Source organism: Ciconia boyciana, chromosome 5, assembly GCF_034638445.1.
Source record: "Ciconia boyciana chromosome 5, ASM3463844v1, whole genome shotgun sequence".
Taxonomy (NCBI): Eukaryota; Metazoa; Chordata; class Aves; order Ciconiiformes; family Ciconiidae; genus Ciconia; species Ciconia boyciana.
Window position 1 is genome coordinate 46,238,476 of NC_132938.1, and position 17,453 is coordinate 46,255,928.

At 34.5% G+C, this 17,453-nt stretch overlaps 1 protein-coding gene across 3 annotated transcripts in view; it reads left to right on the plus strand.

Annotated features, from left to right (window-relative positions):
• Positions 1-17,453, plus strand: part of FSTL5 (follistatin like 5) — a 311,987-nt gene that overhangs the window by 199,279 nt on the left and 95,255 nt on the right. For all 3 annotated transcript variants that reach the window (XM_072862012.1, XM_072862015.1, XM_072862014.1), the window contains exon 6: positions 11,191-11,357. In XM_072862012.1, coding sequence (XP_072718113.1) covers positions 11,191-11,357 — 167 coding nt within the window. The remainder of the gene's footprint in view (positions 1-11,190; positions 11,358-17,453) is intronic.

Here is a 17,453-nt window from a genome sequence, read left to right on the forward strand (position 1 = left end):
TTTCAGTCTGGTGAGATGATTGTAGAAACAGGAGGGAGGGAGATTTATTATTTTCCGGTTCGTTTACTGTAGATGTAGATGTAAATGTAGATGTAAATTCCCATTCTTCTTCATAAGGATAAAGAACTAGTCTGTCACTCAGGATATGCAAAGTTTGGATTGTTTTGCTTATCCCTAATAAATAGTCTATGAGAAACAGGCTGTCGATGTTAGGGGAGTAGATTACTGTTTTCCCCTGCAACAGAAGACTTTGAAGCCATATAGATCGTGAGTTGACTTTCTTGGCCTGTGTTTTCCTCTAGGCTGAAAAAGTTCTCATAAGAATGGAATGGCCTCTGCAACTTCAAAGGATTCTCATAACAAGCCAATCTGTAGGGTGAACCCTTTATCTGCACTATCATAAATATCCTTACCATAAGCAGTAGTGATACTTTTCATGCTCAGGTTTACCTAGTATTCCTGTAGTACTGATACAAGAATATTAGGCAAAGCCTAATACATATAGATATTTCTTTATATTTTCCAAAGTGCCTTTAGCCAGATTTGAATGGTATATCTTTACAAGTTTCTTATTTTATATATTTCCTGTCCATAAAGCAATTCTCCAACTGTCAGATGTAGTTCAGGTATTGATACAAATTAACCATGATAGGGCGGTCACCTGAGAAACCTGATGAATATATTTGGGTTGTCAGTCAATGCTGCTAATACTGCACTTCTGGCAATTTTTGATCTTGTGTGGTGTATTAAATGAGGTGCAGCCCACAGCTGCATACAAACATTCTGTGTTTCTGTGTACGATGACAAGGGAGTCTTAAAGAATCAATGACTCCCCATATTTCCATGAATAATGCTTCTAAACTATTTTTTAATCATCCTAGTGCCCTGCAGAGCAAGTGAAAGTATATATTTTATTGATTTTTATAAAGACTTAAGTGAATCATTATAGTCCATGTTGCACTCATTTATAACTTGAGTCCTGTTGAGTGCTTTAGGCTGTGCAGATTTGTGAGAAACACATGGTCTTGAGGAGGAGTTTGATTCAATGGACATAGCAAGTGAAATTTGTTTAATTAAAGTAAGAATGAAATTTAAAACACATGTATAATGAGCTTTGAAATTTTGTTTTAGTTTTATCAGTTTGTGAGTTAGAAATTAGCAAGCAGTGATTATTGCTGATTTTCATGATTGCCATCTTTCACATTTAAAAAAAAATAGTTAAAACAAGCATTTGTAATATGTAAGCAATACAGAAAAGATTCTTTGCCATTCAGAGATAATCCTATTAAAAGCAATTAAAAATATCAGAAGGGTCAATTCACCTACTGAGTAAAATGATTTTCAGGAGGTAGTACATACTGTTTTATTAATTCAGCTGCATTACAGTTAAATTACTTTTTTCATTAAAACTGTTAAAATACCTTAAATTATGTTTCACTTAGTTAAAACTAGAGCATGTAAACCCTGTAAAGAAAACAGAAATCGCATTTGTTGAGTGAATTCCATGTAAAATAAAGAAGCATGCCTTAAGACTATAAAAATGGCTGTACTGGTCCCAGGTCCAGCTAGTCCAATACTTTCTCTCAACCATGGACTTAAGTTGGTGTCTAGAGAAGTGTAAGAATAATATCATTATACTTTGTTCATAGTCTCCCAAGAGTTTGTGCGATCTCTTCCTGCACACATAAGCTTCTGGAATCCACAATATCTTTTAGCAGAATTTTATCAGATCTGTCACTTCAAGCATGAAAACTACTGTCCTTCATTTTGAACCTGGCCTCCCACTTGCTTATTTTGATGGCTTTCCAGTCTTAGAAGAAACAATAAGCCATCAATACCTTTTCTAGCTTTTCCATGACAGCCAAAGGGCTTTCTGTCAAAGCCCTCTACATCATCTGTTTTGTAAAAGAAAAATCCAAACCTATTTGATAATTCTTCGTATTTAAACTGCTCTATACCCTTATCATGCTTGTTTTTCCTGAGTTTTTACCTACTTTGCAGGGGACCCAGAGCTGCATATGGTATTCACGTGAACAAACCATGGAGCAAAATTATGGGGTTTTTATTTGCTTTTAGTTCCTTTCCTAAGAATTCCTAGTCTTTGATTTGAATTTTTCTCTGCTAAAGAGGACAGAGTTGATAAAACTGCTTATCATCACTCCACTGTCTTTCTCCTGACAAATCAACTTACAGCCCATTGATCTAGATTCGGAGGATTGCTTTTGCTGTTGTATAATACTTCCCCCCCCATTGAATTTATCTACCATTTTATTGTTCAGGTTCTCAGTCTCATAAAGTCCTTGAACTACTTCTCACAGTCTACATTCATTCTTACTGCTTCAAAGAACCATTAAGAAATATAGACTTTGCTGTAATGGTAAACACTTTATTAGTGCATACATCTGTAATTTTTTGTAAGATATAATCGTCTATATTTAGTCCTTTTATTTACTTCAGCTGATTTTTTTTTTTAAATTTGCTTATGTGGTCATTTTTGGTCCTAACAAAATCAGAAGATGAAAGCTGTTTCTATAATAAAAGAATTTGATGCTACATTCACTAAAGCAAGCGGTCAGCTGACATACTCTACTTTATCCTGATTTTTAAAACCTGAAGCATTCATAATGTTTCTAGGTATTTGAATAAAGAATACTGCATTCCATATTTGTAAAGAGGAAATAGAAACCATAGGTTTTTTGCTTCACATTTGTCTTTCAGAGAAACTTTAATTTCTTCCATAAAATAAATGTTTCCTAGCATGACCTATCAATCACTCTCCATTAAATCTCATTGATCAGAATTATAAATAAATGCAGGCAGGATTGTGTTTTATTTTGTGGTTTCTGTTAATTTTCTTTATGGAATTGGTTTGTACAGGACTTCCTAAAAACATGAGCTATTACAATACTATAATTGTCAACAAAAAATGATTTTCCAGTCTCTTGTCAGCAAAGATGAAAGATGAATAATTGTTAATTATGATGGTAAGTCTGTTAAGAGCTTTTGGTTTTGAATAACCACCATATTGCCATAATATAAAAGTAGAATCCTCTGCTATGCTGGCCATAAGGCTGGAAGTAAGACTTCCTGAATTTTAATCCAAGCTCTGCAGCTAAAACGTTAAGGAGTCGTGAAAAAGTTATTTATCCTTTTTTTCTTGTGTGTCCTATTAAATGGATTATGAGAACAGAAAGACTCCTTTGCTGGCATAAGACCCTACAGAACAGCTACTCATGAACCATGTTCTGTTAGTTCTCATACTGAAACATTCTACTAAATATGCGAATAATATGTTTACAACAAATTCAAAGCAGAAGACACAGCAGAAAATGACAAAATTAGTCATGCTAATGGTGATGTGTGCTGATTTTAAAATTGCTGTAAAAGAACAGCAAAAAGACACTGATGAAAAAGCTTTTGTTATTTCATTTTGAGGAAAGTGGGATCAATGCCAGAAGAGGAAAAGGCACATTACCTAGCTGCATTTCAGTTATTTCAAGCCATCGAGTAATGCTATCCATTAAGTACAGAGTTTATAGTAGTCCATGGACAAAAGGCTTCTTTGCTTGGTTTTAAAAGGTGATTGCTTTTAAATTACGTTTGAAATAGGCAAACAAAATAAATACAGGCTTGATGTGGTCTTAATTTTAGATAGTGAGTACCAGTCTGCATGATGTTCATTAGTTTATACTCAGAAGAGTGGTTTGTGGCTGCTATGAATAAATACAACTTATGTAAATGAGAAGGTTCAAATTGTACATTTGTTAATGGCATTAAATTAACCGAAACAGTCTACAGTTGCATAAGATCTTCCTCCCTTTAATAGATTATCAATTATAAAGTGATATACAAAGTCCCAATATTACACTTTCTCATACTTCTTAGCTTTCAAAACCTTTTATTCAGAGTGATATTGTGGCTTTTCTTTACTGGTCATAAGATACAGTAAGGAACCACTTAATCTCAAGAAATTTTATATGCTTCAGTGTTTCTCCTCCTAGTAGCCTGATTTGGTATTCTAAGATCACAAATGAGTTTTATGATTGTGTACAGTCCCCTACAGACTGTTTTGGGACATCAAAGGAGTTGGAGATAAGATTTTTTTTCATGTATAGGGAGAGAACTGAAATAGCCCAGTTTACTACCTATTCTTTAACTTCTTCAGAAAACTCAAATAAATCAAAGTGTAACAACTCTTTTTATAAATGTGCTCAATTTAGAGCATCAGAATGTTCCATGTTACGTGTATCAGCCTCTTGTACTTGAGGTTAAGAAAAGAGAAACGTTGATCAAAGCACTGCACAGCTATCACTATCTTTTTTTCCCTAGCACTACCCTACCCCTCCTGCTATGTTTTAAAAATACAGTGATATAATTTTATCTGTTGGCTTACAAGAATATTGATATAGCTTAGCTTATATGAAGAATGACAACCCAAGATGTATGACTCTTGAAAAAATAATGCTTAAAGTAAGGTTCCATTATTGATTTATCCCTGTTGCTGTTGGGATATTTTTTCAAAATGTCAGCTTTGAAAACTCTTTTTCCCTGGCTTTCACAGTTTAATTACTAAATATTGGGCAAACTAAGAAAATTGAAGCACTTATACTCTATTCTAATTGATCATCATTTGCAGGATTGTAATTCCTTCCTCAGAATTATTTATGCTTAGCTGCTTTCACTTGTATTGGTCGATAAATTTTAAAAATTTTCCTAAGGTGAGCTGCGTGTGGAGCTAAAAGCTTTATAAGTGAACACACTTACTGCGTATGTTTTCATGTATTTTAGGTTGTAAGATATTTAGGGAAAGCTATTTGAATGCATTGTCTATATCTTCCAAAAATTCCTGTCTTTGGGACATGTGACAGAGATGGACAAATGCTTTAAGCTTAAAACCAAAAGTAACAAGATGTATGTAGTAGTGGTGACATATGTCAATGATATGACGTATTGCAAAACAAAACATATCCCAAAAAACAGAAGACATCAGATAATTGTCCAATTTCTTTGCTGATTCAGTAGGACTAGTGATGTTTTGCATTTGGTTTCAGTAAGTTCTGAAGGTGTTTTAGAAAGATATAATAAAGATATTTATATGAGAAAATATTTAGAAAATTATAATAGAAAAACTGATCATAATTTGATCTAATTTTAACTGAAGGACAAGCAAAAGTAGGTCTATAACATAGATTCTAGATAACTAAAGAGAAGCAATGAGAAAAGAAGTACTTTCATCATTTTCAGTAAAGCACTTGGTATGATGCCACATAAGAACCTGTTCAGTCAACTAAAACACTGGGAGTTAGAGAAATCATAAAATGAATAAGGACCTGTCTGAAAGGGAGGTCATATGGGTTCAATGAAATGGGAAAATATCACTTTGAGAAGGAGTGATTAGTGAAGTTCTCCAGTGACCACCTGGGAAGCAAACTTATTTAATGCTTTCACTAATACCCTGACCAAAAAAAAAAGTAAGAGAAGTCTCTCAAAGACCAAGATTTGGGAGTCATCATCAATACAGAGAAATGTTGGATTACTATAGTAGAGGAATTGGACAACCTTGAAGCCTGGCACAGTAAAAGTGAGATGAAAAGTAATGTTACAAAGTGCGAGATCTTATACTTCGTTAATAGTAAGAAATTATACTTCAAGCTGAGAACTAATCTACTGGAAAGAGCAGAGTAGAAGAAAGTTGTGTGGAACTGTCAATCACAAGGTGACTGTGAGGAACCAGATGAGATCAATGTGAAAATGGCAATTGCATTCTACAGACATATTGACTGAAGTCTTTCAGGAAATATATGGATTAGTTGATACATTACACTTTTAAAATTCGAAATATTGTGTACGGTTTTATTTCATGTGTTTTCAAGAAGGATGAATTCAAGCTGGACCAAATACAATGATACCTTCAGTAATGAAAAACATGGTGGGAGGAACCAGAAGAACTTGACTCAGTACCATTAAGCAGAATGAAGGGTAGGGGAGTTTGCAGAATGGCTGTAGCAGCCAGGAGATTTGTCAAACCCTTTCAGCCATCTAACACACGTTCCTCAAGCAACGCAGGAGTGTCTTATATTTAAACCATTAGGTTTTTTTTTTTTAATCTTGGGTATTTCTGAGCCCCTTCAGTAAGAGTTCTTTTTTCCTGGTCAGTGTTAATGTTTTAAAATGTCTTCCCAGTAGTTAACACTTAGTCTGGTTTCACCACTTTTGTCCTCTTTTATAATCACTTATTTTTATGTTACTTCCAACCAGATATTTTTACACAGCTGTCTGTAACCTATTCTGTTGTCCACATCTCCTAACTATACCTCTAGCTTTTACTTAAATAGGTTTCTTTCATTTTTTTGTTTGCCTTTTTCCCCTTTATCGGAAAGAACATATCCAGTGATGTTTTGTAGTTAAGAACCAGGGATACGTGTCAGACTGATATTGCATCTGGAGGAGTTACAAACAAACTCATTAATACAGTATACCATGGTAGGGCATTCATGCTTCTGATAACGACAAGCTGTAAAAGGTAAAACCTACTGGCTACTTATATATAATATTACAGCTCTGTAAGCAACAATATCCAAATGTATTTTTTTGCTTGGTGTTGGTATTAGTAAACTGAATTCATTTAACTTCCAATTTTTCTAAACCTTTACTCTGCTTTTTCATTTAAAATTAAATAAAATGTGTAGACTAAACTTCAAAGAATTATCATTGCTCTACAAGGGCAACATGGAGAGAAATCTAGGAGTCATCCTAGCAGGTGATATCTCCCAGTGCCATGGCTTCAGTCTCTGGCAAAAAAGTATTTGCTTTCAGAACCAGGTTTATTTCTTTCAGGGAGGAAAGAAGAGATGGTAACTGTATACTTTAGTTCGTGGGCCTATCTTTTCTGTTTCCAAAGAAATGTCATGGAGCCTGAGCCCTGAGAGAGGTGCTGCCCTGTGCACCTCAGAATGCTTGCATACACCATACCCTTCCCCCCACAGCAGTGTTTGCCTCTTCCACCCTGGCTGCAGACAGCTCATGAACAGGGATTTTCAGGGAGTTATCTGTCAAAGAGCTCTACTCCAGGTACTACTTTGTAGGCTTAGGGCTTTTTGGGTTGAGTGCTTCTTTTTTTTTCCCAATAAGGAGAAAATATATGCAATAGTTTTATCTTTAGAAAATAAGAAAAGTTATAATACAACTTATATATAATATTCTTCCTATGAAATAAACATTTAAAATATACATAATTGTGTACTATATGAAGTTTTTTTACTTAAATGTTGTTCAGTATTTTGAGGGAGAGCAGTGATTCTAATTTTCATATTACAACTGGGGTGATTTTTCATAACTTTTAAGAAATATGTAACATCAGTGCATTAACCAGTTCCAGGTAGGACAACTGTTTCTTAATTTTATGAAATTTTGCATTTGGCTGTTTTATTACAATATAGGCATGTGATAGAAGTTGTAAAAGGAATATAAAAATATTGTATTGAAGATTGAAATGATTTAAATAATTCTTGGGGAATTCCTCTGGCAAAATTAGTGTTATCATCATCACCATTATTATTATTATTATTATTATTATTATTATTAATGCAAGGCTATTAAAAATAAGCCAGTTTAAAAAAAAATCAGATGAACTGTTAGTGTCAACAAAATAATACAGTAACATCTCTCTATTTTTATTTCAGAATACAATCTTTGCTAAGGTAGCAAATGTTAAGTTTTACATTTGATAGATGTTCCCTTTTCTAGTGTTGCACTCTAATTAAAAATTATAAACATGTCAATAATAGTTACTGGCCTTCTGTATACAGGCATCCATAGTAATACTGGAGTTAATTGAAAAAAGACTTTGAAATCTTGTAGAATTTAAATTTACTATCCTGGTTTATCATGTGAAGGTTAACATTTTTCATAGAGGGCCCTATAGTACAAGCCGGTTTCATGATCATTACTTCATGACTTTCCTAAATTAAATAGTGACTTTGGAAAACACAGATAATTACCCCTTTATAAACTGAGTATCAGAAGATTTATCTACATTTTGAGATCTTTGCATAGTGAATTCAATAAAGAAGGAAAATATTTGTAGTATCAGTTGTCTACCAGAAGTTTTGAATCATTCAGTAGCTTTGCAGGTGGCCTCTCAGGAAGTCTGCATGATGGTGTCATTGAAGAACCATCTCCTATAACACAGGAGCTGAAATGCTTCGCATGATGCAGTAAATTCTAGAAACTACAGTAAATAGTACAATATTCAACTTAATTCATACATTTCCTTTTCCTTAGTGTAACAAATTGTGTCAGATAATGCATCTAGACAGAAAAAAATGAGTCAATCTCATTTGTGCACGTCTAGTGGGTGGTATCACTTGAGTTTTGAGTCATAGAACATTCCTTCTGGAAAAGAAAAGAATCAGGGTTTTATTTGGCCTAAATATAAAATTAATATTTTTAATCATACAAAATTGAACCATTGAGTTTAATTATAAAACAACAAAGCTTTCTTTCCTGAAGATATTGAGATGCCTCTCTGATGCTTGCATTTTGAAAAAAAAAAAATATTTGTGTTAATTACAAAGTATTGCTTTTATGTGGCTAAAAAGAACCTATAAAGGATCTTAGCTTGTGCATAGGTTGCTGCTTTGCTATAATGGAAGAGTTATTGTCTCTCTTATAAGAAGGTCATTTAGTAATTAAAAGAGAATAGATGCATGATGCCTTTTGTAGTTTACTTAAAAAATGAAAGATAAAAAATGTAGAGATTTTTCATGCTTTAGCAGCTGAGTGGAAAAATTGCTGTTTGGATGATCTTCAATTCCTATATAGCTTTTTTGTCTAATATGACAAAATCCTTACAAATGTAGAATTTTAATAGGTTATGTTTAATCGGGCATACCTCAAGTGAAAAGACAACTCTCAGCTGTTCAGGCGCTAACCTATAGGCAATTACACAAGAGGGAAGAGTATACAGTGCCATCAAATAAATGTGTATCATTGTTTTTTTATGTAAGTATCCAAATGAGTTGTGGGGCATAGAAGTGAAGTGGCCTTCTATTAATATTAGAGCTGTTTAGTACATAGATTAGCGAAGAAAATTTCAAGGTCTGGACTCCCATCACGCATATCTAAATTTTTAAAAGATTATTCAAAAACTTAAATAATGATGAACTTCTGGTTAACCTGAAAAATGATAATTTTTTTTCCTTGGGTTGAAATGAACATGGATGCTCACATAATTTATGTTTTTCATGTTGAAATTTGTTCAGTTACTTTGGTTTTAGTTTGTGTTATAGTACAAAGGTAGTTACTGAGGTCATGCATTATTTTTCTTGCAATATGTAATACCAGAGGCAATCAAAAATAGGGGAAGATGTACTTTCCATAGTGTTAAGTTGAAAGGGTTGAGAGTAATTCTCTACTAATATTAATTTTATTTACTTGTTTTTGCATCAAGTAGATTTGTTCCAAAATTGTATGACAAGGTTTCCTTAAATTAAATATAAAAATACTTTTCCTTTAAAGACTGCATACTCTGTATTTACCAGCATATTTGTTCATACTGAATTTAATTTCATTAGGATTTTCTTTACTTCTTTTTTTTTAACTTGTAACATTTATTTTGTATTGCAATCACAAGGTTTTTTAGGTGTTTCACATACCGTGCCATAAACTGTCTTCATTCTCACAGGATATTAAGTGAGTTTGAATTTGCTGCACTGGTGTTAATTTTAGAAATACTAGATACTTTTCAGGAGCAACGTTGAAATGTCTTCATGACTCAGGCAATAACTATGAATGTGAAAAAGCAATTTTGTGTTCCCCAAATTTCTCATATTGATTGGATTTTCTCATACACATACATCCATGCAGAACATGCATGTTTGCATGTATTCTTGGTGGGTTTGCTTCTAAATTTGTTGGCAATTTGTCTATCTTGAAGAAAAAAACAAAACACACACACACTCCAACCCCAAACAAAAATGTGTGACACACTTTTGAAACTACCTCCTCTAAATTTACTGTTTTACAGGTATTTTACATTGTGGTATTTTAGGTAATACTAAATAAATTAAAAGCGGCTTGGCAAGCCTTGTGAAATAGGGCTTGCCAAGGGCTTATCAAATAGGGCTTATCAACACTAGCAATTTCTACTGTGTTGTACAGTAAATGCAAAAAATAGGCAGCAAATATTTGTGGATTGAGATAATTCACGGTATTTCAGGTGACACACTGCATTTACTTCAGGTTTGTATTTAACTGTTATACAGTATTGTACTCTGTACTTCTGCCAGGTGCTATAGTCCATCCTGGTTGTTGCTTCTGTTCCTTGGCAGACAGAGCAGTTTCAGAATTGATGCAATAGCATGCTCTGTTTTTTTCAGTTTTTCTCTCCCCCACCCCCGTTTTTTTTCTGTATTTAGAGAGATTTATTCAAGTACACAACTATTTATTACTCTGACTCTGAATTTCTGCAGTTGTAAAAGGAATCATGTTTGACCAGAGAAATGAAGTAGAAACTATTTTAACACTGTTTCTTAAAAATGATATTAACTAATGTGTTTGGACTATGATTAATGCATATTCTTCTGAGACTGAAATGGGAGAAATTACTAATGTCAGTTTGATCTGGAAAACATGTTTTCACTGATATCAAGGAAAAAGCCCCATAAAAACTGGCTTACCAGAAAAGAAATCTTATACCTTAATTTTATATTCTGAGTGCAGAATTCACTTTGTTGTCCATTTCAGTCTCAGTCCTGCATGTTTTGTACTCTGAGCTCCGTTTGTATTTTTATTTTCTGAAAATGAATTCATATGAATGACTCTTATAACGGTACTGCCATCTTAGTTCAGATGAAGGTCCTAACTGCTCTGCCGCATTGGCCTTAACTGTCAAATAACTTCCAGTCTCTGACTTTGGATACACTGTCATGTTTATTACAGTCTTAGCTCTGAAATTCATTTTCATGTTAAATGCTTCTCTTCTTACAGGGTGATACTTGTCAGTCACTTTAATTGAAATGTCATGCTGACCTTTATTTGAAATACTCTGAACTTCCTGTGGTTGTTGGAAGTTCTTTTTACTTTGATTCCAATTAAAATCATTAAATTAGCAGTGTACAAAAACTGCATGCTAATTAACCTTATGAAACTGCCTGCTAATTAATCTTACAAATTATATATCTTTTGCAGAGGTAGTTCAGCTGAGTCTGCCTGAAGATCAAAAACTAAGCACCACTGCAGCAACAGTGGGACAAAGTACTGTCTTAAGTTGTGCAATCCAGGGAACACTGAGACCTCCTATCATCTGGAAGAGGAACAATGTCGTTCTGAATAGCTTAGATTTGGAAGATATCAATGTAAGTAAGAGAAAGCTCTATTTAACAGCTTATTATCAAAACTTTTCATAAAGAATAGAAAAGTGGTATGTAACAAGCTCCATACTCCTGATGTTTCAAAGAAAAGAAATGAAATGATATGGCTGCCAAACTCAGTCTGTTCTTATTTTGCTGTGTATTCAAACCCTTGTTGTTAAATATAGAGAAAACGTGTTTCACAGACCAATCATTTAAAAGAATAAATATAGCAATAAAAGCACATGAGGACAAAATCACAGCCCAAAGTATGGTCAGCATTGGACTCACAAATCACCTTTGTTTTGTTTGCTGTTTTTACATCAGTTCTTTTTGTAAACTGAGCTTCCCCACAGTGGTGCTTTGTAAAATAAGGAGCAGTTTCAAAGCTCATCTTGCTTGAATGGCAGCTTTAAGTCACTCAAGAGCCTTAGGATAAAACCAGCATCCTCTGAAAAGTTCTCAGTTAAATAATTGTTGCTTTTGTTAATTTGGTATTAATCATATGACTGACATTCAAAAGTGTCTTGCCCACGTTCACAATCTCCTTTCTGCAATATTTGTTAGCTTTCTGTAAATATTCATGATGCTCATAAATAATGATTTTGAGTTCTTACTAATCACTTCTAAGTATAATACATGGCATGAGCTGTAGATAGAAACAGGAACATGCATCTGGACACAGAGAAATAAAAAGGAAATGATGAATGGAAATAATGAAGCTAACAGCTCAGTTTCAAACTGAAAGGTTCAGTTGACTGTATTTGCAGATGTGAAAAGAGCAAGTGTTTTAAAAGCTTGATACATACTTTTTGAGTATGAAAATGGAAAAAAAAAAAAACCACAACAGAGAAACTTCTTGTGTCGAGTGCAGGTGCCAGGTGTTGGCAGCAGGGGGTGCAGGGGTGGCCTGTGCGGGAAGAAGCCAGGGGCTGCCCAGTGCCAGACACAGCCAGTTCCAGCCAGTTCCAGTGGACCCACCACAAGGCACAGCTGAGCCCCTCAGCCACACTCATGGCACCTTTGGAAAAACATTCGAAAAAGGGCATAAAACCCCAGAGAGAGAGGAACAGAGAACAAAAAGAGTGAGAAACAGCAGGGGGAAGTCCAAGGCTGGAGGAGCAGGAGGTGCTCCATGGTGGAGCAGATATCCACAGCAGCCACACTGGAGCAGATTTATCTTGAAGGACTTCAGCCCATGGAGAGTCCTGGCTGGAGCAGACAAAGGGTGAGGAGAAAGGAGACACAAAGATAAACTGGTGTGTACTGACATTACCCCTCCAACCTTCTGCACCACTCGGGCAGAGGGTAAAGTTGTTGGGAGTGAAGGAGCGAAGTTGAGCCTGGGGAAGGAGGGGAGGAAAGCTGTTGTTTTAATAATGTGTGTCTTTTTGTTTCCCACCTCTCAGATTAGTAATTACTTGTTTATTTTAGTTGGCAATAAATTAAGCTAAATTTCCCAAGGTTGAGTCTGTTTTGCCCACCATGGTAATTAGTAAGCAATCTCCCTGTCTTTATCTCAACCCATGAGCTTTCTCATTCATGTTCCTCTTATTTACTCCTCCTGTCCTGCTGTGGGGGGTGAAGGGAGAATGAGTTAAGTGAGCAGCTGGGTGGGAGTTTGGCTATTAGTCAGGGCCAACCCGTCACACTTCTGAAGTACTTATCACAGGTGGAAGAGAGTTGAGTATGGAATTTTTTAAGACTCATGGGATGCCCAATTTGAAGTCAGATTGCAGTGGTGATCAGATATTCAAAGCAAAGTTGAAATTGCTAGAATTGGCCAAATTTGTTTATATTTAGTAGGAGAGGAGGAATGTGTGACAGTGTGCTGGATTGACAACCCACCAACATAAAAAGACAGGTCTGCAAAGTGTTACCTGAGTGCCGGGATGATGTCTGTGTGTGCATTTTGTGTACAGGTGCAATAAGAACTGTAAAGGGAGTAAAAGCTTCCAGTGACAGGAGCGCATAATTCTGAAGATGAATGTATTCATCCTTTATTTGTTAGCCTAAGGAAAACATAAACAAACTGGAATAATTGGATGTCTTTTTAAGCAAAAATTATGTTATAGGTTAGTTCTTTAATATTAACAGTTTAGTTATGATTCAAATATAGAAAGAGAATGACAGATCCAATATCCATGGAGTGAGGCACTAAAATTAAGAGCACTGAAATATATATAGGTGATATTCATCTAATATGTCTTTGTAGATAAACTAACAAAGGGTGGAGGAAAGAGTTAATGGGGTCTGGATACAAAAAAAAGAATGGGTGTGAAGACATGGAGTTAAATTCGTCCCCAAAGTCCCTTTTCTTCAGAATTTATTTTACATGTTTCACTGTTTGCACTGATTTGATCCCCCTATATTTATTTCTAGATCTTCCCTTGGCTTGTTTCTTTTTTTTTTTCCCCATATTTCTTTGGCCTTTCCATACCTTTCTGAATCTTGTTCATCGTATATTCCCTATTTGGTTCTTACAGTTTCACATTTGCTTAAAGGTTGTTATGTAGCAGTAATTTAGTATCCATTCAGGCAACGTAATAAAAATAAAACCTTGGGGAAAAGAAAAATAATTGGACAAAAAAGAGTGGAGTTTTATATTTCACTATGGAAAATGAATTTAGTACTTAAATAAATATTAACTTCAACATAGTGTGCTCCAGTTTATGTCGCAATTTAACCACCAAATAATGTGTTGTACTTATTCAGGCAATTTTAAACGTTCAAAAGCCCTAAGTCCTTGTATAATTTAAGATGTCCCCAGAGGCAATGTATTCTAGGCTTTACTATGGTTATATTATAAACTACGATCATGTTTGTGTAACTCTGGGAATTAATAATTTACTCAGTTATACAAGAACCACATCTGTGCATCTCAAGACTAATAATGTTGTGTAAATAGTAGTACCCTTTCTGAAAAAACATGACAAGCATTGACCTGGGAAGAGAGATAATTTTTTTTTTTCAGCAAAGTGCGTCAGAGACCATCATAACCAGAAGTCAGCACATACACAGGAAACTAATCAGACTAAGCAGTAGTGACAATATGATTTTGCAAAATCATAGCAAGTGCTCTTACTTAGAAATTAATTTTTTGCACTATACAGTTCTCAATATGAGTTAAGCTATTCACTTCAGGGAGGGTCAAACTCAGAACAATGTCCTAGTGTTTTGCCAAATGGAAAAATGCAACAAGAAGAAGAAAAAGAGTCCAAGTCTGAACTCAAATTGTGACTGTTGAATTTCTATTTTGTTGAAAAATAGCCTACTCCTCTACTGAAAGTATACAGGGTATATGTCTAAGGCTGTCAACTATGGAGTGGCTAAGAGCCAGTCTTAAATAATGAATAGTGTTATATACTGTAAGACATTTTAAAGAAATACTAAGAAATAGTGTTTGACTTTCAAAGGATGATAATGAAAATTGTATTTAAGTAATGCATGTGAAAAATGATAAAATAACCTAGAGAATGCTATTGCGTGTGTGGTCAGATATTAATAATGTTTCTGATAATATCCAGTTGGTAATTTTAGGAGTCCTTAGTACTCCTCAACTCTTCTTATGGTACTTATGATTACTATTTGTGGAAGTAATGCATCTTGCTACTGATCTTTCTCTTATTGAAACTGATGGGAGTCAGGGATAATCAGCATCCATCTGAATGAAACCATGAAAAATTGTATGCCTCTGCAAATTTTACTTAACTTAAATTGTAATATAATTATGCTGTGACTCACTACAGAATTGATATCACAGGACATTTTGCTGATATTTTAGTATACATCTAGAAAGGCTTTTTTTCCTGTTGTTATCCTGCATCTTAAATTTCTTATCTGTATTTCCACTTACCTCTTTATGTTTTATCTAACCTATTATTCATTATAGAAAGTAATTATCATGTATGTTTAACATCTGCTAACATACTTAATAATTTTTTTAAAGAGTGTAGTTCAACTTTTACTTTTTGATAAAAGCTCATAATATCTTTCTTTAGGCTGCCTTCATGGGAAACATGTAATATTTTCATTTTGGGGTTTTTGAAGTTATATATAGATTATCTTTCTCTCAAAACTTCTAATTTATTCATCTTGTTAAAATTAATTTACAGATTACAACTTTCACTTTTTTGGTATCATTCAACAGTTTGCATTCTCTTATTTATATATCCCTCCCTGCCTCCTGCCAACAAAAACCACAACCAAAAACCATAACCCCAAAACACCATAATGGAGATGCCATTAAAAACTAATGTCCTCTGAAAGAACATGCTCCCTTCCATTCTGGAGAGTTCTGCTCAGCAATTGATGACATAAATGTTTTCAGATTGCCCAAAATGCTAAGCATATTTCCTAGAAAGGACTCCAGACATCTGCTGTCTTGTTTTCCTTCCAACTTCTCATCTTTTTTTCCCACTTTTTTTAGTCTTAAGAAAATTCTCAGGAGAACCTCATGAATTATGCCTTTTCACATTGTCTTCTCCCATGGGACAGAGTGGACCTATGTACAAACTTCTCTTTATGCGTGGTTAAATTGTTCTTAGTACGACACAGTTACAACTTTAAGGCAATGGTCATAAATATAAATGCCCTGTCTGACAAGAATTATTTTTGTGTGTGTTTGTATTTATGGCAGAATCCCAGGTGAGCCAGAAATGTCAGGGAAACATGCCTCAGTCTTTTTTTCTGCTGTCCAAAGACAACAACTCTTACAAGTAAAAAAATCTAAAATAATTTTATTAGGATATAAACTAGAGGAAATCTAAAGAAATTGAGGATTAATAGGCAAAACAGAATAGAAATTCAAAATTCATATAAACAGATTTTTTCTTTCTGCAGTGTCCTAAAAGAGGGAAAGCCTGCTTCCAGGATTGGCTTCAGTCAGCTCAGTGACTTTCTGAATTGTTGCAGCAAGCTCTGCGTGTTCTTGCTTCATTCCTCAGGAGGGTTTCATCCTCCCTGAAGCTTTGCCATTGCCCCTCTCATCTTGTGGAGTTTTTGCTGTGACTCTCTCACCCCTGTGTGAGGGAAAGTGTAGGGGTCCTATGACGTGAAGGGAACACAAGAACCTCTTTCCCTTTGCCCTTGCCTTCAGAGATGATGCTCCTAACCTCTTCCTTTTTGGAAGACAGTAACTCATAGTCCAACATGAACAAATCAAACTGGTCAGTCATAGTACCGTAGTCAAAAAGCTACCAATCTCGTTCAATACAAAAACTGGTTCCTGACCACCTTATTTTGAATTGTCCTTGGTAAATAATAGTTAAATTGCAATGCAGGAATTGCAGTGTTATATCTTCTATGTGGTCCAGCAGTATTCTGTGTGTGTTACAACCCGGATATATGAAGTTCACTTTAACAGCCTAGTTGCAGGTTTTCCTCATACATCATGCTTATGACACCTCTTAAACCCATCCGTTACATCTCTCATACCTTTTCTACTGAATCTTTTAATGAAGTGGTTGGATTTGATTAACAGTGACTCGTCAAAGTCAGCACGTTTCTATTTTTATCTGTATTGAATTGCCCTTTATCTGTTACACAGTCTTTCTTTTAAGTAGGATGTATTATTACCTTTTCTCTTCTATTTAATGGGTCAAATACCAATTTTTTTTTCTCTATTCCATCTTAAAAGTAAAGTGAAAATAGTTATTGTCAAAGATGCCAATCAGCTTTATCAAATCTCTAATGCTTTTTTGTTTACTTATAGATGTGACAAAAATGTTTACTCTTGACCACCAGTGCAATCATCTCATTCAGCTCTCTTCCATCCTTTATTTTTCTCTTCCCTTTTTTTGGAATCTGATTTTGAGTCCTAATTAATTCTTTAGCAGTGGGATAAATCACACAAAAGGGAAAATTTGGATACATGTAAGACTTGCAAGATTTGGCATGTTTTATTTGTTTTGAATGTTGAAGCTATTTTAATATTTATTTTAGTTATGACATCATGAATGCTACTTTAGACTGTACATCATGTTTTCATGACACTGTAAAGACACATTTAAACCAGGCACCAGTGTTGATCTGTACTCTTCTGGGTTAATGATGCACAGTGAAAAAGATTGTGATGAGGTTTCATTCACAAGTACTGATTCC